The sequence below is a fragment of the Perognathus longimembris genome, chromosome 13 (genome assembly GCF_023159225.1).
Source record: "Perognathus longimembris pacificus isolate PPM17 chromosome 13, ASM2315922v1, whole genome shotgun sequence".
NCBI classification, from domain to species: domain Eukaryota; kingdom Metazoa; phylum Chordata; class Mammalia; order Rodentia; family Heteromyidae; genus Perognathus; species Perognathus longimembris.
In genome coordinates this window covers 21,216,747-21,244,556 of record NC_063173.1, presented here as the reverse complement: position 1 = coordinate 21,244,556, position 27,810 = coordinate 21,216,747, and the positions used below count along the sequence as shown (strand labels likewise).

Below are 27,810 nucleotides of genomic sequence, written 5' to 3'. Positions count from 1 at the left end.
GTGAGGCAAGCACTCTACACTAGGCCACATTCCCAGCCCCTCAATGTTGCTTTGATTTGTATTTCCTTTATGGCCTTGAGTATTGGCTTAAAATTTGTTTTGATATCTCAGGGATATATATTTACAGTTTACCCTACCCTCCTTTTTGTCATCACTTGTTTTCATCTTTTAAGATTTCCTATTGCCATAGTTTGATCCTGTTGAGTAGCTAAAATTGGCATATAAATAGTAGAAGAGGATGATCATGCGATCATTTTCAAACTCATCACTTGTTTGCCGAAGGTATTAACCTGTGACTCTAAAATTTTTAAATATTATTTTAAGCAGACATGTTATCTTAAAAATACCTGACTTAGCAGTTTGTGTAAGGTCACATTAAGTGTTTGGGGGACATGGATCTGCTCTTGCGTTCATATTACTTGGAGTTGAGGAGAGGAAGATTAAAAGTACCACAGATGTGAGTATTTATCTTTGAATGCACAATGTATAGGTAGCCTGCCAAAAGTGTTGTCAGGACAGCTGAAGGAAAGGGGTATGTGTGCTAAGAACATCTGAATTACAAGTAGTATTTTCACTGGAACTAGACAGATTAGTAGAATTTGAGGTGGGAGGAGAGGAGAATACTGATGTAGTGGAAAGGCTGGACAAAGAAAGGTAAAGTGGGGGCAGAATGCAAAGCATATAGTGGTGGCATGCAGTGGGGCAAGTAGGAGCTGGTAGACTGGGCTTGGGCTGTACAGATGGGCTGTAAACAGGATGGCCATTTTGTATGTAGATAGTGGGAAATTGCCAAAGGCCTGAACAGGAGGTGCCCTGGATCTAGTCTAATTGTAAATAGTGTGAGTGGCAGAGAAGTGGCAGATTTAGGAAGGGAGGTTGGCAAAAAGGTTGTTCCAGTCATGCAATCTGTCCACTTCATGTTATAATCCATATATATGTATAGTATCCACATATACTATGTATTCTATCATATATGATATGTATTACCATATATCATAAATGCAACACATTTCTTTGTATTTACTGCATTAGCTATACTGCCTGGCATATGAAGAAAATCCTTTGTCAAATGATTTCAGAGTACTGTGAACTTCAGTAAGGAAGGCGGGGACTAAGAACATTAGGGACCAAGTTATAAAGTCTGAAGCTCCAAATTTAACAAATTAGAGGTGTATCTGAGAAATGTTTTAGGCTCAAATATTGAGATTGTATGTACAGAAAGGTGGTGGTTTTAGTAACTAAAATGAGCCCAAGTGACTCTAGTGATAGAAATATATAATGTGTAAGACAGTTGGATATTTACATATGTATGTACACACATCTGAGAGAGAGGAAGGGAGTCTAGAGGCATCATTTGGAAATTAGAGCTCAAAAAGAGAGACTGTGCTCGGACAGGCACATTTGTAATTCATTTTGAACTGGTGATTGAAGAGGTAGAAGTGGGAAGTATCCATTAGAAAAAGTGTTTGAGAGTAGTTCTTTTTTTTATTTTTTATTTTTTTATTTTTTTTGGCCAGTCCTGGGGCTTGGACTCAGGGCCTGAGCACTGTCCCTGGCTTCTTCCCGCTCAAGGCTAGCACTCTGCCACTTGAGCCACAGCGCCGCTTCTGGCCGTTTTCTGTATATGTGGTGCTGGGGAATCGAATCTAGGGCCTCGTGTATCCGAGGCAGGCACTCTTGCCACTAGGCTATATCCCCAGCCCCTTGAGAGTAGTTCTTAGAGGAACATAAACATTTGGGGAGTAGATTAAGAGTCAGCCAACAGCCAGGAGAAGCAGCTAGAAACTGGAGTGCCAAAAGCCTGTAGGCCAAGGAAGCCAATGGTCTGGGGTTGGTCAAATGCATTGAGTGTTGTCCAGCAATGATCACTTACAGGTTGGTGATGATTTCCTTTTGTTTCAATTCTCTGATTGTGGAAACTATATGACTGAGATGTAGTTTTCTTTTCTGTCGCCAGTACTGGGGCTTGAATTCAGGGCCTGAGCACTGTCCCTGGCTTCCTTTTGCTCAAGGCTAGCACTCTACCACTTGAGCCACAGTGCCACTTCCAGCGTTTCTGTTTATGTGGTACTGAGGAATAGGACCCAGGGCTTCATGCATGCTAGGCAAGCACTCTACCACTAAGCCATATTCCTAACCCTGAGCTGTGGTTATCTGATATTGGGGGGACAGGCATTTGACTTCATAGGCAATTAGAGATAAAAGGCAATTGGGACAAAGGCCCACATGGCAGGAAACAAGAAAGGTATGACAGTATCAATGTTATTTTCTTTCTTCCCTTTTCTTTCTGCTGGTCCTAGAGCTCGAACTCTTGGCTTGAGTACTGTCTCTGAGCCCCTTTTTGCTGGAGGCTATCACTCTACCACCTGAACCACAGTGCCACTCCAGCTTTTTCTTTGATTAATTGGAGATAAAAGTCTCATGGACTTCCCTGCCTCAGCTGGCTTCAAATCGTGATCTTCAGATCTCAGCCTCCTGAGTGACTAGGATTATAGGTGTGTGCTGAGCCACTGGCACCTGGCTAATATTCTTTTTTTTTTTTTTTTTTTTTTTTGTGCTGGTACCAGGGCCTCACACTCGCTCAGCTATTCTGCTCACAGATGGCACTCACCACTTGACACACCACCAGTTCTGACATTTTGCTGATTGGGAGTTTCTACCTGGGCTGGCTTCAAACCATTGTTCTCTAGGATTATAGTACAGGCACGAGCAACTTCATCCAGAGTGAATTTTGGTCTGCTACGGGGGTAAGGAAGTAGAGGCTTGTCAGTGTGGGATGTTTTGAGAAATACTACGGCAAAGTTGGTATAATGGGGCAGATACCTCGCTTTAGAGGCTGGACCATTAAGAGTACAAGCAAGCCAGCGCAAACTGCTTAATCACCGGTGTGGAAGTAGGTTTTACCATCCTGGAGTCTTAAAGCATCTGAGAGACAAAATGAACATTTACTGACGGATGGATAGAGTAGAGCTAGCTTTCAGTGAGTCCTAACACAAGATGGCATGAGGACTCACTGTCAAGGTGAGAACTGGTTAAGCTGTGCAAGTGAGGTGAGCAGTCCTTTAGTATGAGAAAGCTCGGCAGTCCAGAGGCCAGAAAAAGTAAAATGACTGGCCCCAGCACTCACAGATCCTCAGACGTGTGGCTGGAACTGAGGCCCCCTAGGGTTAAGTCAGGAGTGTCTGCGTTTCTGCCCTGTGGAGTATATAACCTGTGAACCCACGGGTCTTCTAAATCAAGGTGCCATTATTTAAATGTGATTGCTATATATCTTTCAGTTTCAAAGGTTTTAAATAGAATTAGTTTCATACGAATCAGCATGCAGTTGCTATTTATAATTTGTTATTGCATCTCAATCATTTTCAGAAGGAATTTTTGTTCATTCTGCTTACATTGCACAATAGAAAGACCAAATTAAATCAGCCTCTTAAAATTAGTAGCACCAAACAGAGTAGTGGAAATGGCAGTCTTCCTTAGTTCTTTGTTGTAATCAGTGATTAAGCATTTTAGAGTTTAGTTTTGTTTCAGTAAGTGTCTGTTTAAGGTACAAATATTTAGCTACTTTGTAGCTGAATTTGTAACAGAATTTCCACAGCAAATCTCTTTTTACTGTAGATCAGGTTTCTGTTACAAAATGGTTGGAGATGTCTTTCTGCAGCTGAGTTTTCTGACACATCCTTTTATGTATATGTAGATCGTGTAAATTTTAAGTCAAGGTCTTGCTGTTTGTTGTATAGCCGCAGGTTTGCCTGATAACCATAATTCACCTGCATCTCCTTCCCAAGTGATGGGATTATAGATGAGTGCCTCATGCCCAGCTCAGAATTGATTTTTAGTCCATATTGTCTGAATTATGTAGGTTAACAGAAATTGGTCACAGAAACTATTTCCTGTGGATACTTTTTATTGGTGTTTTAGCCATTGATTAAGCTCCCAGAGAGTTGAAGCCATGTGAGGATGTGAAATGTACCCTTCTTAGAAGGTGTACATAAGCTTTGATTATGCTTAAAGTCTGTTTACTCGTTAAGGTTCAAATGAAAAAACAGCACAATTCTTTTTGTTTTTCAGTTCTGGGTATAAAGAAACCCAGGTTTTATTCTCATTTGCTACAGATTTCCTTTAAATGCACTGGCAAGATGACAGGTAAGTGGCCCCAATGTCTGATTGGGAACTACAAATCTGAACTTTTACTGGTATCTTAAAAGGTGGGTGCGAATTTGATTACAATGGTTTGGCATTCATAAAAATATATATACAGTTACAAGCTGTTCTTTATATGGAAGTCTTTCATTATCTCAAGTGGAAGTCCAACAAACATATTACGTTTTTGTAGTAAAAAGTCTTTATTTCCAAAATGGTTAGCCAGAAAGACTATAAACCACCTACCATAAGACTTTGGTAAGAAAGAGATTTGACACTTCAGAATTCCCCGTTGCAAACAAAAAAATAACACTCCTCAGAGGAGAATCATGTCACCCATTCTCAGACATTAACCAGTACTCTGGTTTTAAGCCTACTACTCAGGATTTAAAATGTACCCAAATTGAATGAGGATGAATATGATCAGAGTAGTTTATTTGCATGTATGAAATACAACAATGAAACCAATTGGAATTGTTTTAAGAAGTGGGAGGGAGGTAAGGGAGAGTAATGGGGTGAGTAATCATTTTATTTGGAAATTATAACAGATAAAAGTCTTGTACAATTAATGTGCATTTTTTAAAAAAGATACCCAACTGGAATAAGAACATTAGACACCGAGAGGCCTACAGTTATTTAGGAATAACCATCATTTGTTTTTATGGGATAAGACTATTGTGCAGCAAGATAATTTGGATAATGTTACAAAATGGGCTGATTCTACATCAGAATTTTTCTTTTGGTCAGTCCTGGGGCTTGAACTCTGGGTCTTGGCGCTGTCTCTGAGCTGCTTTGGCTCAAGGGTGGGGGCGGGGCACTCTACCACTTGAGCCACAGCCCCACTTACTGTTTGAGTAGTTTATTGGAGATAAGAGTCTCACAGTCTCCTGCCCAGGTTGGCTGCTAACTGTGATCCTCAGATCTGTCTCCTGAGCTAGGATTACAGGCATGAGGCACTGGCCCAGCTTAAACTGGAAATTTAAACCTCTTATATTAATGCTCTTTGGAGGGACTGAAAGCAATTAATTAGTAATTTAAAAAATAAAGTTGGGAGCAACTCCAGGTAGCTGAGGGATGAATAATAATGGCTCCTCTAGAATATGAGAGCTGATTGAGGTGGACAATAATATATAAAGATCCCACCCTCTGAACATTTAGTTTTTATTGAAACACATATGCAGGCCTATAGCAAAATGTTGCAATACTTGATGGGTTTGATGTAAACTCTTAAAAGTAGTATAGTCTAAGTATTGTATGCATCTTGTCCATGGTATACATATTTGGATTAAGCAGCAATAAAAAAGGTCTGCAAAAAACAATAGTGTGAGCAAACCCTGCTGATGGCCTCACCACTGAGAAAAAGGTTTTTTCACACCAACTGTTTGGTAGTCAATCTCTCTGAATCTGTGCTTATGATTGTTAGGCAGGGGATAATATAACTCATGGTCTTCTCTGTGACTATTCATGAAAACCAATGTGCTGGTGTGTAAATCCACACTGAATATATTTTATCTGAGTTCCTGAAATACTTGTTCTCTCTACAGAAGCAATTTTATAGCTTAAAAAAATTTTTTTGGGGGGGGAGGGTACTTCAGCTAATAGCCTGGACACTGCCCCTGGTTCATTTGCTCAGTGCTAGTGCTTTAACACTTTGAGACACAGTCCCACTTCCGGTTTTCTGGTGGTTAATTGGAGGAAAGAATCTCATGGATTTTCCTGCCCTGGCAGACTTTGAACCACAATCCTCAGATCTCAGACTCTTGGAGTAGGATTATAGGTGGGAGCCATAAGCACCTGGGCTTAAAAAGTAACATTTATGTATATAATACTTGTGTTGTGAGAGAATGAATGACTTTGGGGCCTCTGGGTTGACTTAGCAAATTTGAAAACTTTTCTGCTTTGGCCTCAGTTCCAGTAAGGCTGTGTTAACAAGATTCATAAGCCTATTAGAATTATGGCACCAAAGAATAAAACAGAAACACAACTAGAAAAGAAACTTTATCTTGAGTTCCCTTTAGTTCTGGTGTAAGAATTGGTTACCTTACATTGGAATAAAGCAGCCATCATTTTCTTCTTTTGGAGTGTTAGGAACCAATATTAAGAGGCAAGATAAACGTGTTCAGAATTTTAGTGTAAGAAGCGACCCACCATCAAACCTTCTCTTCCAAGAACTTATGACTGAGGAGACCTAATGAGACTGAAAGTTCTACTAAATAAAAAGAATTTTCTGCAAGGGTGAATAGGCCAAAGTGGAGAAAGGGAAATCTGTTCTCTGTATCTGATGAGTATTTCCTACTTGCTGTACCCAGACACAGAGACCGCTGTATGTATGAGGCTAGGTGGAGTCTCCACAGGGACAAGCTTCAGTTTACTACAAAGTGACGAACACTACTCACTGTTGTGCAAGAAGAGGGCCAGCGGAGGGCAAGGAAGCCCCATTGGCCTGTAGCCACCAAGAAGTATTCAGACACGACGTCTCTGGTACCCACGAAACTATTGGGCAAACCACACTGCAAAATGAAAACTAGTGGACACAATTTAAATCACCTTACAAGCAAACAATCCAACCATTGGTGACTGTGGAACCTGGAAGAGTGCAGCCTTGGGGAATGTGTACCCTTGCTAACATGGGTGGACATTGCATGCTCTGATTTCCTTCTTGTCCTTGCAGCTGGAAAACTGAGAGCTTTTGAATCTCTTCTTCACAGTCATGTAGCGTTCTTGAATCCCACCTCCACACAGTTTGGTGCATTCTGACCAGGCTGTCCATGGGCGCATCCTACAGCCTGAAAACAAATGCCTGGTTAGGGCCAGCAGAACGGGAATGGTGAACTCTAGAGCAGGACTGTCAAGTGGTCTGGGCTCTCTTCTGGGCCAATATGTAATGATGTATTGAATTAACTCGTGGCTAGAGTCCTTATAAAGAGTCTGTTAGCTTAGACTACACACCTCCCCCCATTAATACTTGGCAGTTTTTGTTAAGAGCCAGTCTGTATTTCTGCTTTTGAAAGTTAGGTATGGGTACATTATTATTTTGGCTACTGGGACATGGGCAAACACATAGTATGAGAAAAACTCATTCTATTCCATAATTGTGTATATGATTTTGGATAACCTACCAGAGACCCAGTGGAGAGGGGCCCCAGGAAAACCCATGAGGTTGAACTCACCTTCCCAGCCCTAGGTGGTTGTGGCTTTATGAATGAGTCCAGCTTGCCACTGGCCTACACAGGATTATGTTCAGATTGTTTGGGGTGGCCTTTGATAGGGTAACCATTCCAGGAGCACTATACTTGAGCCTCACTACCCAACTACTTAACCCTTCAAATACTAAATTGTAGAACAGTAGTTTTGTTTTTTCTTTGAGAACCTGTTGTGTTTATGCATTAGGTATCTGCCACACTACAGAGAAGTCGCATCAAGAAACCATTCTTGGCATAGAGTTGGCCTTAAGGCATCCCTGGACTGGTTGGAGGCCTGTGATAAGGTAATAAGGTTTGGTAGTAAGATTTTGAACTCGAGTCACCTACCAGCCCTTTTTGTATATTTGAGGTAGAATCTCATTTGATGCCTGGACTGTGATCCTCCTATTTGTGCTTCTCTGTGTAGCTGGGATGACAGGTATTTGTCATTGTGGCTAGCCATTGGTGGAAATGGAGTCTTGTGTATTATTTTGCCTGAGCTGGCTTTGAACTGTGATCCTCCATATCTCCACCTCCCAAGTAGCTCAGGAGCACAGGCCTGAGCCATTAGGTCTTGCAACAAAGAACAGTGAACTGTTGGGGTAGCTTCTCATGTCATCCTAGGTTGAGGTGAAAGGGGGCTAATTTTAGCTATGCTTTAATGGTGTATGCCTATAGTACAAGCTTCTCAGGAGGCTGTGATCTAGAGGACTGGGGCTGAAGATACCTGAGCAGGAACGTCTTGTGAGACTCCATTTCCAAAATAACTTGCCAAATGCCTGGGTGGAAGCATGGCACAAGTGGCAGAGCCATCAGCAAAGCAAACAAGCTGATGAGTTCAAACCCTGACCAAAACAACAGATAAGAAACAAGTACAACTTAACCAGTTACATGGGTGCCTTTTACCTTTTTGGGAATCTAAAGACCATCCTAAGGTCTGTAAGAGATAGCCCTGGACCTTTGAATTGCATTGTTTCATTTGCCTATGCCATTGCACTCTTGGCTTAGACCAGCTTACTTAGCAGTGTAGCTTTAGGTAGGTAGGGGTTTTACTTTAATTTTTTTAGTAGGTCCAGAACCTTTCAGACAATAAACAAAACTTAAAACTAGCCTCTGATTTTGTCTTCTTCTTTGAAGAAGACAACATAGGTCTATTGACCTAAGACTTTCACAGAATCGAGCTCCAGATCCTTAGCAGCCCCCTGTGGACTTTATAGTTTGGTCTTTCCTCTCCTCCCCTTGTCTGTGCTCCATCTGCATCTCATCTGCTTGGACATACACTATTTGGTGTTTCTGCTAGCTAGGTTATACTTCACTCATTGGAAAACTACAGGTCTCCAAGACCCTGATTAATTTTACCTCCTCTAGCACTTCCTGAACTGTAGGCTGTGTAAGACACTTATTCCTCAGGTCCCTTTGCACTTGCTCTGTTGTTTTATTGGTGCAGTGATCACTAATTTGCCAGTTTGGATCCATGTCTGAAGAAGTGAAGCTCAAGGCAGATACTTTTGCTAAACTTTGTGTTAACCCTGAAGCTGTATCTGCCATGTCTTTTCTGAGCCACACCTTAAAATGGGTGACTTAAGAGGTCCTCAGTAACATTCTCTAAATGCTTTCTGACCTATCCATGTCATTTATAACCTTTCCCATTTTGCAAAGAGTGAATGGGGCTAGAAAGTCATAACTGGTTTTGAGCAAGGCTAGAGCAGACTTCTGGTTTTATAGATGTAAAATAAGGAAAGGAATTAATACAATTCCTAAAGGCTTCTTGCTTGAAATTTTTTACGTTTGGCAGGTAATTATGTTCTCTTAGCGTTTCTTTGATAAAGACCCTCCTCCCATTATCTTCCTTATAAATTATGCTTTCTTAAAATTCTTGTATGTGAAGGATCAAACTGTGGTCTGATGACCATATCCAGGATATGCAGTTTCTTCCCTACTCCTTTTGTTGAGACTAGTGTAGGTCGCCGGGCAGCCTTACCTGGGAACTGCTCCCCATCGGGCTCCTCCCTCAGCTGCTCACTCCGCCGGCTCTCTCGGGCCTCCCTCCAGCGTAGCTTCTGGATGGATGGATTTCTGAGGCATTTCCGGATGCGGCACTTCTTTCGCTGCACAGTCTCTGGACAGGGTGCCCCTCCAAACTGAGGTTCCATCTGGATCATCCGGGTTCGAATCATGTGGCCTTTCCCACATGACTTGTTACATTCTGACCACTGGGACCACTCGGTGAGTTCACAGTCAATGGCTGACAAGACACAGATGAGTGTGAGTGTATCTCAGATCTAGAACACAATAATTGTCTTTTACTTTGAACAACTATCTGCTATAACATATAGAGGGCATTTTGATAAGAAAGTCTTAAGAGGCAGAATGGTAGCATCGAGGCCATATAGTAAACAGCAGTGCCAGAACTGGTGCCAGGTCTTGACCTGAATTCTTTCTCTTAATTTACCACTTCTCCACTGAAGAAGATATTGAAAGGCCTTGAGGCATGTTCAGAGCTTCTCTATGGGCTCTTAGAATATTGTCAACTCAGCTTCAAGTGGCAGAGACCAGCCTCCCATAGTCTGTGGACCTGAGATTTTCATAGCAAATCTACCAGGCCTTGTGCTGTCTGACCTTTAGAGAAAAGTTAATAAGCAGGCATATTAACTAATATCAAGGGTTCTGGGCTTCTCAGACTGTCAGAACATTTTGTTTTCTGTCATCCTGTGTCTGATAGGTATGTCTGATATGTGGCAGTCTTTGTGAGAATCACAAAAGTCAGAAATAGGAAATTCAATAGAAAAGGAGATGAGTGGTTTATAGTTTATCCTGGCACTAGATTGCACAAATTCTCACTAAGCCAGCAGTACCTCACAAATGTGAGGGGGAATAATACATTGATCTGATTCTTGGGATGTGTCTTAGGAGGCAAGTGATTCCAAACTCTCCACCATTTGTAAAGCCAGAGGCTGGGCTGACCTAGGAAGTCATTTTAATAGTTTTAAGCCCTTTTCCCCCTCAGGGAACTTAGGCTGTTTTCTTGTCAGCAAAATAAGGATAATAGTATTTTTCTCATTAACTTGTAATGATTAAAGGAACTACTGTTCTCAGCCCAGAAAGTGCCCCGTAGATAGTCTTTCATTAAGTCCTGTAGACATAAAGACTTTTGTATGAATTGGTAACTGATGCCATTGGTGGCTCTGGAGCCCTAATCTGTATCTGAGTTAACTATACACCTGGCTAAGTCTAAAATAGCTCAGGAGCTGCCAGGTAGTGTTCAAGCTTGGTGCCAGTTACTAGGTTTTATCAGACAAATGTAGAAAGAGTCTCCTATTTTATGGACGAGGAAATGGAGAAGCTGGTGTAAGTGATCTACAGCCCAGCAGGGACAGAGCTAGGATATAAACCAGGCAGCCAGCTTGACTACTAACAAGGGGAGGGAGACGGAAAGATCGCAGGCATGCTCTGGAGGAAGCTAGAAAACGAATCCTAGCAAGCAAGTAGGCATGCCTGCCCTTTCCCAAGCTAAAGAGCAGCTAGGTCTCTTGGAAGACTGACCCGAAAAACAGTCTCACATCATCAAACTTGGCTATTTCCTTGCTGTCTTCTTACTAGAGTGCAAGAGCCATTGACTTAATGTCCAGTTTCTGGTCAAAAGTAAAAATAAAATGGCCTCAGGAAGGAGAAAGGGAATTTAAAAGCTCAGACAAACCCATAACGGGATTTGGATGTAAAGGACGAAGGGTGGTGGTTCTGGGCGGCGTGTATCATGTATATCTGTCATGTAAAGTTGACAGCCACTTGCAGTTTGTGTATTTGCACTTAGTAATGAGATTGAAGAGTTTAAATAACTACATCGAACTAGAGACCCAAGCCCCATATTCTTTCTTTCTAGCAGTATGGCCACGCACTGGGGTAGTGGGGACACGGAGAGGACGCAGGACTTACGACACTCAGGCAGCATGCACTTCTCCACCTGCTCCAGTTCCTCATTACAGTCTCCCAGTTCTGCCAGAGATTTGAGCATCCGCTGCCGGGTCCGCATACCCTTCCCACAGCTCACACTGCAGTCGCTCCACTCCGACCAGGGAGACAACAAGCATGGGATGGTGTCTAGGGCAAGAGCCAGATGTGCCACTGAGAAGAGCTCCTTTGCTCTCTTAGATCTTGGCCCCACAATGGCCCTGTTCTGATAGTTTGTCCCCTGCTCTGGCCCGTGGGTTCAATTAAGACTGAGTTCTTAGGAACAAGGAGTGGCTACTTTTCTTGTCACTTCATCTCCTTTGGCCTAGCTGCTGGTCATGGCCCCACCTCAGTTGAGGTCAGTAATCTCAGCACAAAGGGTCTCGTTGCAACAATTTGAGTAGGGCCTTGTTTAGATGAACTCCCTTCCCCCAAGTCATGAAATAAAGGATATGTTCGGCGCTGTATTTTGTGATTTTTCGGTACTGAAATCCTTAGAATGTGTATTTTTTTGTGTACTTGTGCACTTTATTCCTGCCAGCTCTTGAAGGACAGTGGGCTGTGCTTTCCCATAGCGTTTAGCCTCTGACCCTGTGGTGGGTCAGGGGTACAGGGTGTTGTAGAGTTGTTGTTTTTAAAATGTTTTTAACCAGGCCTAGGGTCCTGCCAAAGCCTACCCCCACGCCCACTCACGGCACTCGGGCATCATGCACTTCTCCGCCTGGGACGTCTCCGCCTTGCACATGGAACCATCAGCCGGGTTCATCTTGACCATGCGGTGCCGCTTCTTCATGCCCATCCCACAGGTGGCGCTGCACTCGTCCCACTCTCCCCACTCCGTCATCAGACAGCTGCTGGGCGCTAGGCAGTGCCGGGAGTTCACAGTCACACTGATGGCTTTGGGACCTTCCCCCCAGCCCCTGCCTGGTCCCCCAACTCACAGCACTCCTCATTGACCGTGCACTTCTCTGTCTCCTCGGTGGGCAGCGTGCATACGGAGCCGTCCTCTGGGAACTGCTTCACATACCTCTCCCGGGAGCGCATGCCCATGCCACAGGAGATGCTGCAGGGTGACCACGTGATCCACTCGGACATGGTGCAAGTGGAGCCATCTGCAAGGCACCCAGCAGATGCTGAGCGGTGGGTGGAACGGGTACCCACTGGCCATGTCAAGGGACCCTCCCACCACAGGAATCAGCTAGCACTCAGGGGACATAGATAGCTGATGGACTCAAACATACAAGTCTAAATCCTTGGCACTGTTCTCTAGGAGGAAGTGCTTTTCCAGATGCATGTGGCATTATTTTTCATCTCAAGAAAACATGTTTAAAAAGATGAGAGTTTTTACACACACACACACACACACACACACACACTCACTCTAGTCTGGCCTGCATATACTTGAAGATAAAACATCCAGTCAAACGGTCTAAATTGTATCTAAGACCAGTAAATAAAACATTCAACACAGTCCCTAGTGTTTTAAGTTCTTAGCCTTGTCTGCACAGTGGCTATCATTGAGAGTAGCAATAAGAAACATCTCCACCAGTGCAGAAAGTTCTTTTGGACACTGCTGGAAGTTCCTGTAACTCAAAGGCATGGCAGAAGTTCATGTTTGAGTTGCCGTCTAAAGCTGCAGGTTCCCTAGTCTAGAAAAATGCATAATGTCATTCTGAAGGACAGTGTGTGGTGGGCCTGGGGTCTAACTTTCTGGTGAAGCAAAATAAACTTGATAGTGATTCCAGGCTTTAAAAAATAAGAGAAGGCCAGGGAATTAGTGAGCACTGTGTCTTCTGAGAAAAGATCTCAACCTCACTCCGGCCTTTAGTTTGCCAGTGCCAAAGAAATAAGCCCTCAGCATTGCTCAGCCACTCACTCCCCACCAGCCTGTTCATGGGGCATATACATATGCACATGGATACACATGTACATGTGTGTATAGAAGCATTTAGTCCCTCCAAAGTGCTCCATTTTGGCAAGATGAGCAATAAACAATGCCTTCTTCAGTTATTTTCCATTTGGAAATGGTTTTCTTCCTGCAGGGCACCAGTCTAGTCTACACCTCACTTCATCTAACTCAGGCTAAGGTGGAATACTAATGAGGAGCCATGAATGACAATTTCAGGGCAAAAAGATTTAGACATAATCTTTTTTTTTTTTTGGCCAGTCCTGGGCCTTGGACTCAGGGCCTGAGCACTGTCCCTGGCTTCTTCTTGCTCAAGGCTAGCACTCTGCCACCTGAGCTGTGTGTACAGCGCCCCTTCTGGCCATTTTCCATATATGTGGTGCTGGGGAATCGAAGCGAGAGCTTCATGTGTAGGAGGCAAGCACTCTTGCCACTAGGCCATATTCCCAGCCCTAGGCATAATCTTTGCCAGTCTGCTCATGAGCTGCTTAAGGGACTGGAGTTAAGGCCCAGAAGCTGGCTACTTGTTACTCGTAATGTGCTATAAGACTTACATTTGTTGGCTATGCACTTTCAGATGCCTCATGATATTGTAAGAAGAGGCTTTAACAGTTGAAACAACTAGGATGGAGTTGACCCCTCCAGGGGCGTGGCCTGTCTGTGGGAAAGACGGCGCCTCTTTCTCCCAGAGCTATCAGCTGCTCTCTTACCTTCATCACTGCAACCAGGGCCCATGCACGGCTGGAAGTCCTGGGTGTCGGGACAAGGGACACTGAGGTCCAGCTGTGCCTTCAGCATGCGCTGCCTCATCCTCTTGCCTTTGTCGCAGGTGGAGGAGCTACAGGCAGACCATGGGGACCAGTTGGAGTAGATGCAGGTTTCAGGGGTGTCATCTGCAAAGAATGTTAGACATGTTTATTATCTTGGAATGCTGCAGGAGTCACAGCGGCCCTGTTCCCCACACACTGTCATGTAGGGACAAGGGAGGCCTTGCTGCTAGGCTGGCCTTTGTGAGCCTGGGTGTTCCAAGCATGGCAGCAGCAGTCCCCCTCCTTCAAGATACTCTGTTTTAGGCTGAGATCTGAGGATCATGGTTCAAAGCCAGCCTGGACAGAAAAGTGATCTTACCTCCAATTACCCAGCAAAAGGCTGGAAGTTCAGGTGTGTTTGAAGTGGTGAGTACCAGCCTTGAGGCAATAAAGCTGAGCAAGAACTCGAGACTTTATTACTAGCTCACACACACAAAGTTCTACTTCAACATCCTTCTCATAAACAATGGGAGCAGTCTCTTCCTCTCCCTTCTTAACATACAAGTATCTTTTCATCACTAGTTACCATCCCTCCCCTTGGCAGATAAGTTTCTGTGTGTAGGATATTCCTAGACGATTGAGGAAGCATGAGGCCCAGTGGCCTCAGGCACAGTTGTCATGGTAACAGCGAGGGCAGTAGGTGTTTCCTGAGCTAGCATCATTTTAAGAAGCTTACCTGTGTTACCCCCTTCGTCCTCACAACTTGCTGAGGAAAGTGAGGCAGGAAGGTTAGCATCTCACATTAAGTAATGGGCGTATGAGAGTCCAGCTTTGATTCCACAAAAGAACTTTGGTTCAAAATGTGGCTCTGCCTCTCCTTAAGACCATAGATCTGGACCTCTGTCCCTGCACAGGAAGTGGACACATCTGTGCCTGCCTCATGTGCCAACATGAACATTAAAACAAATGGACAGGGGCTGGGCATATAGCCTAGTGGCAAGAGTGCCTGCCTCGGATACACGAGGCCCTAGGTTCGATTCCCCAGCACCACATATACAGAAAACGGCCAGAAGCGGCGCTGTGGCTCAAGTGGCAGAGTGCTAGCCTTGAGCGGGAAGAAGCCAGGGACAGTGCTCAGGCCCTGAGTCCAAGGCCCAGGACTGGCCAAAAAAAAAAAAAAAAAAAAAAAAAAAAAAAAAAAAGAATAAAGGTAAAGACTGAATTAATAAAACTGATATTAATTTAAAAAAAAAAAAAAAAAAAACAAATGGACAGAATAAGCCTATAGAATGCTATTGTCCTGTTCATTTTTTGGTGACATGAGGGTTTGAACTCAGGGCCTTGCACTTGCTAGATAGGCACATGACTCTTTGATCCATGTATCGAGTTCCACTTTTATAGGAATTTCAAGGACTGATACTGCTAAAATGTGTATTCTATTATCTTTACCATCAGTCCTATTGATGTCATGTCGAGCATCTGTCACTTGATGCTTGGTGGCTAGGCTTGGCCTTGTGTTTTATTTTCTTTTTTGGGGAGGATGCTGGAGATTGAACCCAAGGCCTGGGGCAAATTAAGCACATGCTCTATCACATCAAAGGCTGTGACTACATGATTCTTAACACATATTTTGCTTTTCCAAAAGATCATGTCAATTTATATTGCCACCTGCAACAAAGAAAAACATACCTTCATCTTTCTCTTCTGGAGCCAGGTCAGCGACAATATCATCGACATTATCAGGCACAATATTGCATTGTTCCCCCTGTAAAAGGAATTTTACTTGGAGGGCTCACACGGAAGAGAGAAGGGAATGTGCAGGGAGTCTGGGCCAACATTTGCAACCTGACTGAAAGAGAAATGCAAGAAATCAAGGTTATCTATGCAGGGATCCTGATCATGGCAGACATGAATGGTCAACTGGAACTCATGATGAAATCTAGCTGCCTGGATCAAATCAGTTTTTCAGCAGTGGGCCTCACTACTGAGTTCCTTTTGCTCATTTACATCTCAGGAAATAATTTACATACTAAAAACCCTAGGAGAGTCAGGACTTCCAAATCCCAAGGTCTAAGGGACCCCATGATTTTAAAGCAAAAAGGATTCTTGGTCCCCTGGGTAGACTTGAACCTAGTACCTTCCGAGCAATTCTCTCGATGACAACTCTGGCTACTTGAGTGATGGACCCGCCCTCTGGATCGTAGAAAGGACTCTGAGGATGGTCCAGACTGGTCAGGGGCCGGATTTTCTCCTGGGGAATTGTAGGTTTGTTTGGTGACTGTAGAAAACACAAAAAAATGTAGAGAGTGGGAAGTAAAGTGTAAAAACAATAATTTGTTATATGGATCAGAACAAACTGATAGGCTTTTGGTTTTTGTAGTGCTGGAGATTGATCCCAAAGCCTCACTCAGATGGCAATTTAAGGATGGCAATTTAACAAGCGTAGCTATGTAGAACTCATGCCATGTGCTGAGCTTGGAAATTTATAGCTCTAGGCATTTTGACTTTCATATGTACTCAGATGTAGAAGGCGAGTTTCAGAGAGGTCAGCAGAGCTGGTGTGGCCCAAATCCACGGCTCTTCCTGCAGCACAGGCAGCAAACTTCTCTATAATAAGTCAGATGGTACGCACCTTAGTCTGTGAGTCAGTTGGGCCCATCACAACTACTCAGCTCAGCCAGTGTAGTGGAAAGGCAGCCCCAGATAATAGGGACTTGGGCGAGTTAGCTGGCTTTGAAAACTAAGAGCCTTGAGGGTATAAGTTGAAAACCATGGTGTATTGATGCCTGTTCTAGACTGTTCTTCCACAGGCGTTCTGATGACTTCAAGTTTTGATTTTGGGTTTGGTATGCTAACTACCAGCATACCAAAAAACATACCATTTCGGACAGAATAAACTTATGCCCCAGTCTTACAACCCCGCTCCCCTCCGCCCCTCCCCCAGCTTCTGTCTGTCTTTGTCTCTGGGCCTTCAGCACACTGTCCTCTTGCTTATCTGTCAATCTGTCTTTAGCAGATTCTTGTCCCTGTCTCCTCATCACTGTGTGACACTTCCTAGAGCCAGAGTCATTGTGTGTGGTGATGAGACCATGCTTGTCATCACTACTGGACTAAGTTCTTTTAGGATAGTGTTGAGTCAGATGAGCCATTTGTCCAGGACACCCAGAATAGGGCTGGGCCACAAGTGCTCAGGAAGCTTGTCAATACCACCACAGGCACACACCTACCTCGTAGGACACGCCGCTGTCGGTGCCGGCATCCCAGGGAATCAGGTCTTGCACTACCTTCTGGACCCAGCCACACTCCTTGGTGCACAGATCCTCTGCAGATAAACCCACGTTCCAGTCGGGACTGGGGCCCATCATGGTCAAGAAGGACATTAGGTGGCGTGTCCTGTCCACTGAAAATTCAGCAGAGGGCGCTGCTCTCCTGGAAAGCAAACACAGAGGTCTTCAACTAGAACTAGAAGAGACTTGAGAGCCATCTGCCCAGCCCTGCATGGAGGATGACAGGGGCCGAGACGAGGCAGATTTCTTGGCCATTGCTGGTTTACACTCGTCTCCCTCCTCTCTTCACTCTTCTCTCTTCTGTGGGACAAACATGAAGAGAGCCCTGTGCCACTCTATTCTTCTTTAATGTGTCAACATTATTGGTTTTATTTGTTTCGCTGTTTACTGAGCATTGTCTCTTGCTGGAGTGTAAACTCTGCAAAGCAGATTTTTTTTGTGTACTTCATGCATGGCTTTATTTCCAGTGCCTAGAATAGTGAGTGCCTGGCACATAGTACTCAGAATACACACAAAATACGTTTATATGTAAATATATATACACATACACATATACTTACATAAGACATATTGTACTAGTGGTTGTGGGGCCTCACGCTCTCACTCAGCTTGTTTGCTTAGCTGATGCTCTACCACCGAGGCCACACCTCCAGCCTAGCTTCTTGCTGTCTTGAGTTTTTTTTTTTTTTTTTGAAATGGAATTTTGAGCGCTTTTCTGCCCAGGCTGGCTTTAAAGTCTCATTGATCTTGTCCTCCCGAGTAGCTAGCTAGCATCGATTGCAGGAGTGAGCCACTGGTGTCTGGCTGTGCAAACGGTTTTGAAAGTGAATGAACAAACTCTATGTGTTCTGTGTGCATCCAGCTGTGTTGAATGTGAGATGAACTTGACATTAAAAATGCTTAACAATGTGCCAAGTCCTCACACATTCCCATTTAATCTTTACAATGGTCACAGTTGATTAAAATACATAGGAGGGCGAGGAGACTAGTTCTCAGGAGGGCCATGCTTACGACACAAAGTTAACCATAACTCAAGCACATATTAGTTCAAGGTCAGTGCTCTTCCCGTCAACTTCTCTTGCGCCCCCCCCCCCTTTGACTCATGAGCCTTCCATCCTGCCTGGGAGGGAGATCTCCTCTTGCCTCTACCCCACCCCACGAGGCCGCCTGTGGCAAGGCCCTGCCTGGGATGAGGGCGAACTCACTGACTCACAGCTGGTTCACCAGCTCCAGCTGCCGGAAATGACTTCCCAAGGCCACAGCCACAAAGGCTGCTCCTCGCCTGCCATCTCCTTGTGCTGAGAGGAGGGCTCAGGAGTGGTGGGCTGCATCAGATGCACCATGGTGGTCCACCAAAGGGGCTGGGAAAGAAGAGTGCTATTCACTGAGCACAGTCTTGGTGGCCAGCCCGTGTTATGCCACGACAATCCAGTGGGTAGAAGGAACATGTTCTGTGTAGCAGCAATGAGAGGGTAGAGATGAATGAAGTTGGAGCCACAAATCATAGGGGCTGAGGCTTCAAGGCAGCTCAGCGGGACTCTATCCTCCAGGCTGCTAATTGTGGGGAACCCTGGGCTGTGGATCAACTGGACTGTTCAGCCCAGCTGGCAGCTGCTCCGCTCAGCTGTTTGGAAACGCCGGTGCCTTCTCTCTGGACCAGCTGCTTCTGTCGTCCTAACGGTGCCGGCCTCGTGGAACCACGTGGTGGGGAGAGGGGACCAAACAGCCGGCAGAAGAGGCGGAACCCTGTGCAGTGAGTCCTGGTACCTCCTCTAGCTGTGCATCCTTGACAAATTACTCAACCTTTCTGTATCTGGGTCCCAAATCTCTAAAATAGGGGTCCTGGAGGTCTACTGCAAAGGATGACAGCCTATTTTAAATCAGGTAGCTTCCATTCTGCACCCAACCCAATGTCTGGCATCATCTGTATTATTTTTACTATTAGAGGCTGCACAATCCTAATATGAAAATCCAAAATCTGAAATGCTCCAAAATCCAAAACGTTTTGATGCCCAAAGTGAAAAAAAATCCCACACCATGACACTTATGCACCAAACTTAAAAATAGTGTCCAAAATCACTGACAGGCTGTTACATTCATATGAAACAACGGCGTCTCATGCTTAGCCTCAGGCTTAATTCCCAAGATATCGTATTATGTATATGCAAATACTACAGAATCCAGAGAAGTGGGAAATTGGAGCCACTTGTGTCCCAAGCACTTTGGCTACAGGGCACTCAGCTAGCGCTGCTGTTACTGAGAGCAGCATTGTAGGGTTGAGTGGCCATGCGGAAGGGGGTGGGGACGAGGCTTTCATGAGTCCACCTCAGTGCAGCCTGAGCATCGGAGGAGCCTGGCTTTGACACCAGCAGGTCCACAAGAGCCTTAGGAGGGTGACGACTAGCAGTTTCTCTAGAAGTTTCCTGGGTCCAGCTGGGAAGGCAGTGAAGAGCAGTGCTATGGAAAATTTGGCCCTTGGTCCAGCAACTTTGGCAACCCCCTGCGACTTACCAAGTTTAGGGGCATGGGGGGTGGGGGCGGGGGTGGGGGGAACAGATAGCCATGCAAGTGATATTATGTACTTCAAGTGCACCAATAATCACTTCTCTCCTCATCCTTCAAGTCTCAGCTCATGCGTTCCCTTTCTGACTTGCTGGCAAGAGCCGTTGGTCTGTCACACACTGCAGATTTCTGCAGCCAGTGATGATAACTACTCTCTTGTCTACCTTGCTAGGCTGGGCGCTCCTAGAGGGCCAGGACTTGGGTGTCAAAGCTGCACCCCAGTCCCTGGTGCCCAGTGGGCTGACAGATGGAATTGTGATGACACGCTCTTTTCTAGTTGCAGATCCTGAGCACTGTTTCATTGTGTATGAGTCTCATTGTCCCCACCTAACAACACCTACACCAGGGTAAATAGGACGCTTTTAAGGAAGACCTTACAAACGGCTGAACTGCCACACGGACAGTCTGTTATTCATTTAGCCATCCAGCTGGGTTGGGAGATTTCCTTTCCTTTTCCCAAGTGTGCACTTTTTTGGAATGTAGGCCAGTGTTCAGCAGCTTCTTTAAAGGCCCAATTCTAGAAGGATTGCAGTCTGGGAACTGTGGCACTGCTCATGGAGAGACTCAAGGAACATAGGCCAGGCCTATCTTACCTGTCAGGCAAGAACATGAGAGAGAGAGAGAGAGAGAGAGAGAGAGAGAGAGAGAGAGAGAGAGAGAGAGAGTGTGTGTGTGTGTGTGTGTGATCCCAGTGGGGCTGGTTTGATTTCTCAGCTTGCCTAGCCCCTGGAAAAGCCCTCCCTTTGAAGTAGGTCTCTTCCGTTGCCATAGAGAACAATGGCACCATCCATTGCCTTTTTCTCTGTGAGTTCTGATTTGGGGTGAGGTTAGTCACTCATATCCTATACCCCATGGGTGATACTATTTCACAGAGACAACCTAAGGAGACAAAATCAGCTCTACTGGGGCTGGAAATGTGATTTAGTGGTAGAGTGCTTGCCTAGCATGCATGAAGCCCTGGGTTCGATTCCTCAGCACCATGTAAACAGAAAAAGCCAGAAATGGTGCTGTGGCTCAAGTGGTAGAGTGCTAGTCTTGAGCAAAAAGAAGCCAGGGACAGTGCTTAGGCCCTGAGTTCAAGCCCCAGGACTGGCAAAAACAAAAACAACAAAAAAACCCAGCTGTACTGAGGAACTTTAGAAACCAACCCAATTCCACCTCAACAAATCACTGACCTTTGTCTAGATGATGACATGCCCATCTGAGAACAAGGCTTGTAGAAGCCATTCTCAGCAAATGCATTTGGACCAAATCTGTTATAGCCAAGTGTGTAACCCCAGAGAGGTGACCTCCAGAGCGTAGTAAAGGTTTCCAGGGGGCAAAGGAGCCCCTGGGGGCTCACAGTTATAATCCTTGCTCCTGAGGAGGCCCAGAGGACTGAGGTGCAAAACCAGCCTCGGCAGAAAAGTCTATGACACTCAATTTCCAAAGCAAAATGCTAGACTGGAGGTGCCTCAATAGTAGAGCACCAGCTGTGAGCGAGAACTTCAAGTAAAAGATTAAGGCCTTGTTTTCAAACCACAGTACCAGCACACAAAAGACCTTGAATAAAATTCCTTGCTGACCCATATGAAGTATATATGAAGCATAACATTTTCATGTGGAGACTTGGTTCCCATCACCAAGATATCTTACGCATTTAAAAATACTCAGAAATAGGGGCTGGGAATATGGCCTAGTGGCAAGAGTGCTTGCCTCCTATACATGAAGCTCTGGGTTCGATTCCTCAGCACCACATCTATAGAAAAGGCCAGAAGTGGCGCTGTGGCTCAAGTAGTGAAAAGCTAGCCTTGAGCACAAAGAAGCCCAGGGACAGAGCCCAGGCCCTGAGTTCACGCTCCACAACCAACAAGCAAGCCAAAAACAAATTCTGAAATCCCCCAAACCTCTTGTGTCAGTGTTCTATCACTGACAAAATAGCTATGATAAATAACTTTCAGGGTTCAAGGTTTTAGTCCTGGCTTCTTGGACCTGTTGTGTTGGGCCTGTGTTAGCACAGAGAATCATGGCAGGGGAAGAGGCTCACCTCATGGAATCCAAGAAACAGAACAAAAGAGGCTAGACTCCTAATATCCCCCAGGAGCACACCTATTGAGGGCCTAACATTCCAGGAAGGCCCCCCCAACTCCTGAAGGTCCTACCACCTGTCACAGGGCCACAGGCTGGCAACCAGGCCTTCACACCAAAGATGCAAACCACAGCACTTTAGTCCCAAGCACTTAGGTCAAGGGAGCTCAACATACATCTACACTGTAGAAAAGCTGTTAGCAAAAATACCTCGTTCAAGTGTAACTAGAGTATCTATACAGGCATCCCAAAACCTTAAGCAAAAGACCACAATCTCAATACTTAATAAACAGGCAATTCATACCAGAAAAATGCAAATATAAATGAGGACACGTAGAAATGTTTCCTTTTATACCCAGTGAGGCAGCGGACAGCCACAGGGGAGAATGTGAGATACTGAGACAGAGCCTGACTTGAGTCTTGGTTCAGACATTTAATACCTGTGTGACATGTGCTTTTACCTCACTTTTCTTGGCAGTTACTAAATCTGAAAAGTGAGGACATCATACATATCCCAAGATTTTTTTTTTTTTTTTTTTTTTTTTTTTTTTTTGGCCAGTCCTGGGCCTTGGACTCAGGGCCTGAGCACTGTCCCTGGCTTCTTCCTGCTCAAGGCTAGCTAGCACTCTGCCACTTGAGCCACAGCGCCGCTTCTGGCCGTTTTCTGTATATGTGGTGCTGGGGAATCGAACCTAGGGCCTCGTGTATCCGAGGCAGGCACTCTTGCCACTAGGCTATATCCCCAGCCCCATACATATCCCAAGATTTTATTGTGGGGAAAATGCTTGTGACTGGCATCTCGTGCAACTTCCAGGCAAAACTCAAAACACAAAAGAAAAACAATAAGAAAGGATTTTCTGAGCTCGTTCTGGAGATTTATTCTTTCTGTTTAAATTAAAAGATCCACACGAGGGAGACTCTGGTGGGTTTTTCCTAAACCATTCATAGGTTGCTTTCTGTTTCTCTTTTTCTCCAAATAATCCATTTTTTGAAGGCGCAGAAACTCAATTCAGCCACAAGGGGGCGCCCAAGCCATTCACTGACCTTAAGTTCTGGTTGGAGAAAGGTTTGGGTGAGGTTCCTGTAATGTTGGAAAACTTGAATCAGGATGTGTCTAGTTCTAGGTCCAGCAGGACGCTCGAGCCACCTGCTCTTCCAGTTCAAGATCTGTCTTCTTTCATGGTCCTGAGTATCTATGTACCTAGGCAAGTGCTGGGGGAGGTAGGGACAAGAACTTCCAGCTCCAATTTAAACAAAAAGATGCCTCTGGTCTTCTGAGCTGTGGCTGTGGAGTTCTAGAGAAGATGACCATGTCTCTACACCACTGTTCTCCCAAACACAACCATTCATCTATCACATTAAGTAGACTGGCTAGGGAATAATTTAAGGGTGGTCTACGATTCTTTTCGGGGTTCATTATAAGCTAGAATGATTATCTTTAAAAGTTGCAGCAATTCTTAGCAGTTAGACCACACCGGAGGACCTGGGTGACAGAAACTCAGAATTGATTTGCAGGAAACCTGGGCATTTTCCACTTAGGTGCTAGAGGAACTGGTGAAGGATGTGGGTTTTGCTTAGAATTTGTCTTCCCTGTCTTTACCTGCACGCTGGGCTGTTGGAGCTGCAGCTTGATTTATTGAGCTAAACAAGTCGGCAACTAATTTCGCTCATTCAAGGCTGTCCTTTGAGAAGTAGTGCTGGGGATAAAGATGGAGATCATTGAAAACCAAGTCAGCTTCCACAGGCAGGACCTCGCAAAGTAGGTCACCCTGGCTTTCCAATGGGCCGAGGGGGCCTGGAATCCCATTAACCTCAATCAGTGGGTGCTAGGAGGAGGGGCAGGACTGTTTCTGAAAAACAAAACTTGGCTGCGTGTAGTCTTCTTAATTTGACTTCCTAATGAGATTTGGAAGAGGAGAGGGGCGCAGAGGGTATGGGAAAAATCAAAGGAAAATTCCTTTCTCTTTAACAAGCTGGTAGCAACAAGTAGAGAGGTTTGCATATTGGGAAGGTCTGAGTGTTGGCCCTCAATTAATTCTCTTCACTGGGTCTCAGAAAGTTTAGGGGGTAGGTGAAGTGTGGGAAGGTGTCTCCAAGTAATTCAGTTATTCAGAGAAACAAGCTGGTGGCTCATGCCTACAATCCTAGCTACTCAGGAGGCTGAGATTTGAAGATTTGGGTTCAAAACCAGCCAAAGCAGCAAAGTCTATGGGACTCTTATCTCCAGTTAGCCACCAAAAAGCTGGAAGGGGAGCCATGGCTTCAGTGCTACAATGCTAGCCTTGAGCAAAAAAGCCAAGTGACAGTGTCTAGGCCCTGAGTTCAAGCCCTAGTACTGGAAGACACACATACATTTCAAGAAGACAAATTGTTAATTATCATTCCCATATAAACGGCCATCTGGGCCTTCCTGCTTCATAGCAAATTTCACTGGAGAGTTGTTTATACTTGCTGACTCCATAAACTCATTCTCTGTGCACATTGCATCTACTGTACAAAGTTTTCCATTTCACTACAGAATAGATTCTCAGAAGGTGAATCCTAAATCCTTATGATCCTTATGTCAAAAAATCTGAAGAGCATTTGCAGTCTTGCTTGATTGTTCAGCTGTACTGTTCCCGGCTGTCTTAGCATTGGGAATCCTCATCTTCGGGTACCAGGCTCCTTCTGGATCTCTTTGCTGTTCCGTATTGCTTCCTTTGCAGGCACAGTCCTCTTCCCCATGAAATGGGAGAGCCCTGTAGGACTCTAAAGCCCTTGACTGTTCTCAGCTGTCTTGTCTGTCTATGCCTCGGCATTGGTTGTCTCCCATTCCTCAATGACTCTCAATTCTGTATCATAATAGAACGCTTGTCCTGAGGTTCGTTCAGAGATGTGCAGCGAAATCCTTACATAACCAGAAGGATCTTGTCATCGAAAAGAGTAAAGGCATTAAAGTTGCTTAACTAGATATGGTGGGATTCCCGTTCACCTAGAATTGGAGCTGTCATACTGTCTCAGTTTCATCATCTGTAAAATGGGGTTACCACATGGGGCTATTTAAGGATCATGTGGGATGACAAATGTGAGTGCCTCCTATGGTCCTTGGGTACATAATAGATGTTTTAAGTAAAAATGGTTTCAATCTCTTCTCTTGATCCCTTCTTTTGTCTCTCCTTACTGAGTGGATCTGGCTTTTCCATTTACATTTTTCTGAACACACACTCTTCTAGGTATAAAGATTCCTTAGTAGTGTGAAAACTGGAACCCACAACTTTTGGTCCAGCTGCCCCTGACATTCCTTCCTTCCTAGAGGTGCAAAGGTGAGGGATTTAAATCCGTAGGTCTGGGGGCCAGGACGCGGGGCGAGCTGATGAGGGACACGAGCAGACAGGATTCAGGGAGATCTAACTGCTGAATAATGTCTGTTACACAAAGAGATTTTGTGAGCTCACAGGGTGCTTTCGGGAAAGATGACGATGAGGGGCAAGCCTACCTCATAGGAAAGAGCTTGGGGCAGCAAGCCCTGTCTCCTGGAGAAAGGTATTTCCTGGCTGGGAAGGTTTTCTGCTGTACTGGTGCAGTTCCAGGTTTGTGTGAAGGATCCAGAGCAAGGATTGCCATCCCAGAAGGTTAAAAGGCCTCTAAGCAGCCACCTAGGCCACCTCTGCTCAGCTCTCCAGGGCAAGGAATATCCTCCTAGACACAGCCATGTGCCTACACATGTGCTTCCTTAGCTAACTCTCTCCACCCCCAGGCTGTGCTGTGCCCTTTCTTTTTTATTTATTTATTTATTTTGCCAGTCCTGGGCCTTGGACTCAGGGCCTGAGCACTGTCCCTGGCTTCTTTTTGCTCAAGGCTAGCACTCTGCCACTTGAGCCAGAGCGCCACTTCTGGCCGTTTTCTGTATATGTGGTGCTGGGGAATTGAACCCAGGGCCTCATGTATACAAGGCAAGCACTCTTGCCACTAGGCCATATCCCCAGCCCCCTGTGCTGTGCCCTTTCACGGGGCTTCTAGAACTGCTCATCCTAACACTTACCTACCTAGAGCATACAGGGCATCCATGATGATATTATATTTTCAATATCCAGTGTCTATGGTGCCATCTGGATTAATGCAAAGGGCAGACCCAGAGGGGTGGAATTCTCTTTATTATCTCTCAACACGCTGGGTGGGTGGTCAAAAGGGGAGGGACTGTGGGTCTAGGGCTGGCATCGGATGAGGGATGAGCCCTTAGTTTGCTCAGTAGTTAAGCAGTTGGGTACCAGATGTGTGGCCACAGTCTTCCCTGCTTCTAGTGATGTAGGTACGTCTGGGCTTCATCTCTTCCTGCCCCATCCAGGGGAGCCTCCCTTTTTTTGTTCCTAACATTCTGGGTTTGATTTTTTTCGCTGACAGAGCAGGAGTTCATATGCTGGCGCTGTCCACATCGGTGCCATTGCTATTGGACACAGGCTACCCTGTGGAGGAACTAGTTAAGCCATTCTTCATATACCATTTCCTGATGGGCATTTCCAGGCCTTAAAGGATGAGTGGAAATCAAAGGTTAATTAAGAAACCACACAGAATTCAGGGTGGCCAGAGCGGTACAGAGCAGGGAATCCACCCACAAGAGTGGTGGCTATGTGTGTTACACTCCATGGCCAGTCAAGCTGCATGGAGTCTGGTCTTGATCCTGGAGGCTAAAGGCCAGGAAAGGGTTCGAAGAAGGATGCAACAGATTTAGATTCCTAAAAGATTCCTTTGGTAATAGTGTGGAGGAGAAATTGAAATGAGGGAGACTAGAGAAGAAGAAACAGTCAAAGTAGGCCAGTCACGGAAAGATGACAGTGGTCATGTTTAATGGTGGGAGAATGGCCAGGGAAGGCTGGGCCGTTTTGTGAAATAGTTAGAAGGTAGAATCAACAAGGCCTCCTAACTTACTGTACTTCTGATGTTTCCCCACATAGAAGAGAACCACTGGTTTTCCAAAGGTGAAGGCGAGGGGTTCCATTTTGGACATGCTGAGTTGATATCCATATGGGCCCTTCATGGACAGGTGTCCAAGAAACGGATGGATGTTATCACTGTAGCTACTTTTCTATGTATCTGTCCATCCACCCATGTAGCCATGCACACATGCATACATATACCATCCACTGGAGAGGTTTAGCGCCATCAACATACCCCTAGTCACTGAAGACTCCAGGGATGTTCAGGGAAGACACAGGGACTGAGAACAGACCCACAGTCTGTTTGGCTTTCTATGGCTCAATTTTGCTTACAGTGAATACACCTATGTGCACTGAGGATAAATGTGCATTCAGTCTGTTGTAGCCAAGGGCATGAATAAATATGTAATGATCAACCATCATGTTTGAATTGGGTCCTCAGTGGGGAGGACCACTGGAGGAATCAGCCTATATTTTGAGAGGCCAGAAACATGTATAAAACACATGGGCAGAAGTTGCGCTGTGGTACAGCACTAGTTTTGAGCAAAAGAATCTCAGGGACAGTGCCTAGGCCCTGAGTTCAAGTTCAGGACCGGCAACTCCCCCCCCACCCCCAAACAACACACACACACACACACACACACACACACACACACACACACACAAAAGCTAGGATGGAGCTCAGTGGCAAAGTGCTTGCCTAGCACATGCAACGTCCCAGGTTCAATCCCCAGAACCAAAAATGAAAACACACACACAGACACACACACCAACCAAATGAAAACCCTGACTTGGGCAACACCTCACCTGTTCACCTGAGAGGCATTACTGACTTTAATGATATAGCTGCTATGTTGTGGCCATTAGGTAAGTAGCTTCCATCGTAAGGTTAGGGCAGGGTCAAGGGCTGTGCTACTTACACATTGAGAGGCTGCCAGGCTGGCCATTGGGCTTTGGCTTTGATGACAGTGAGGACCTCATCACTCTGCAAAAGAGAACCATCGACATTCAGTGAAGAGAGCTGGGCTCTTGGGAACAAGATGGACTTAGCATGGT

General features: G+C 45.2%; 1 protein-coding gene across 1 annotated transcript in view; it reads right to left on the bottom strand.

Annotated features, from left to right (window-relative positions):
* Positions 1-5,880: 5,880 nt before the first annotated feature.
* Spon1 (spondin 1) overlaps positions 5,881-27,810 on the bottom strand; it is a 265,529-nt gene continuing 243,599 nt past the window's right edge. Inside the window, exons 7-16 of the mRNA XM_048361093.1 lie at positions 27,675-27,739; positions 17,153-17,354; positions 16,063-16,203; positions 15,615-15,690; positions 13,887-14,069; positions 12,212-12,382; positions 11,964-12,131; positions 11,256-11,420; positions 9,304-9,567; positions 5,881-6,926 (exon numbers count right to left, since the gene is read on the bottom strand). Coding sequence (XP_048217050.1) covers positions 6,763-6,926; positions 9,304-9,567; positions 11,256-11,420; positions 11,964-12,131; positions 12,212-12,382; positions 13,887-14,069; positions 15,615-15,690; positions 16,063-16,203; positions 17,153-17,354; positions 27,675-27,739 — 1,599 coding nt within the window. The 3' untranslated portion in view covers positions 5,881-6,762. The remainder of the gene's footprint in view (positions 6,927-9,303; positions 9,568-11,255; positions 11,421-11,963; positions 12,132-12,211; positions 12,383-13,886; positions 14,070-15,614; positions 15,691-16,062; positions 16,204-17,152; positions 17,355-27,674; positions 27,740-27,810) is intronic.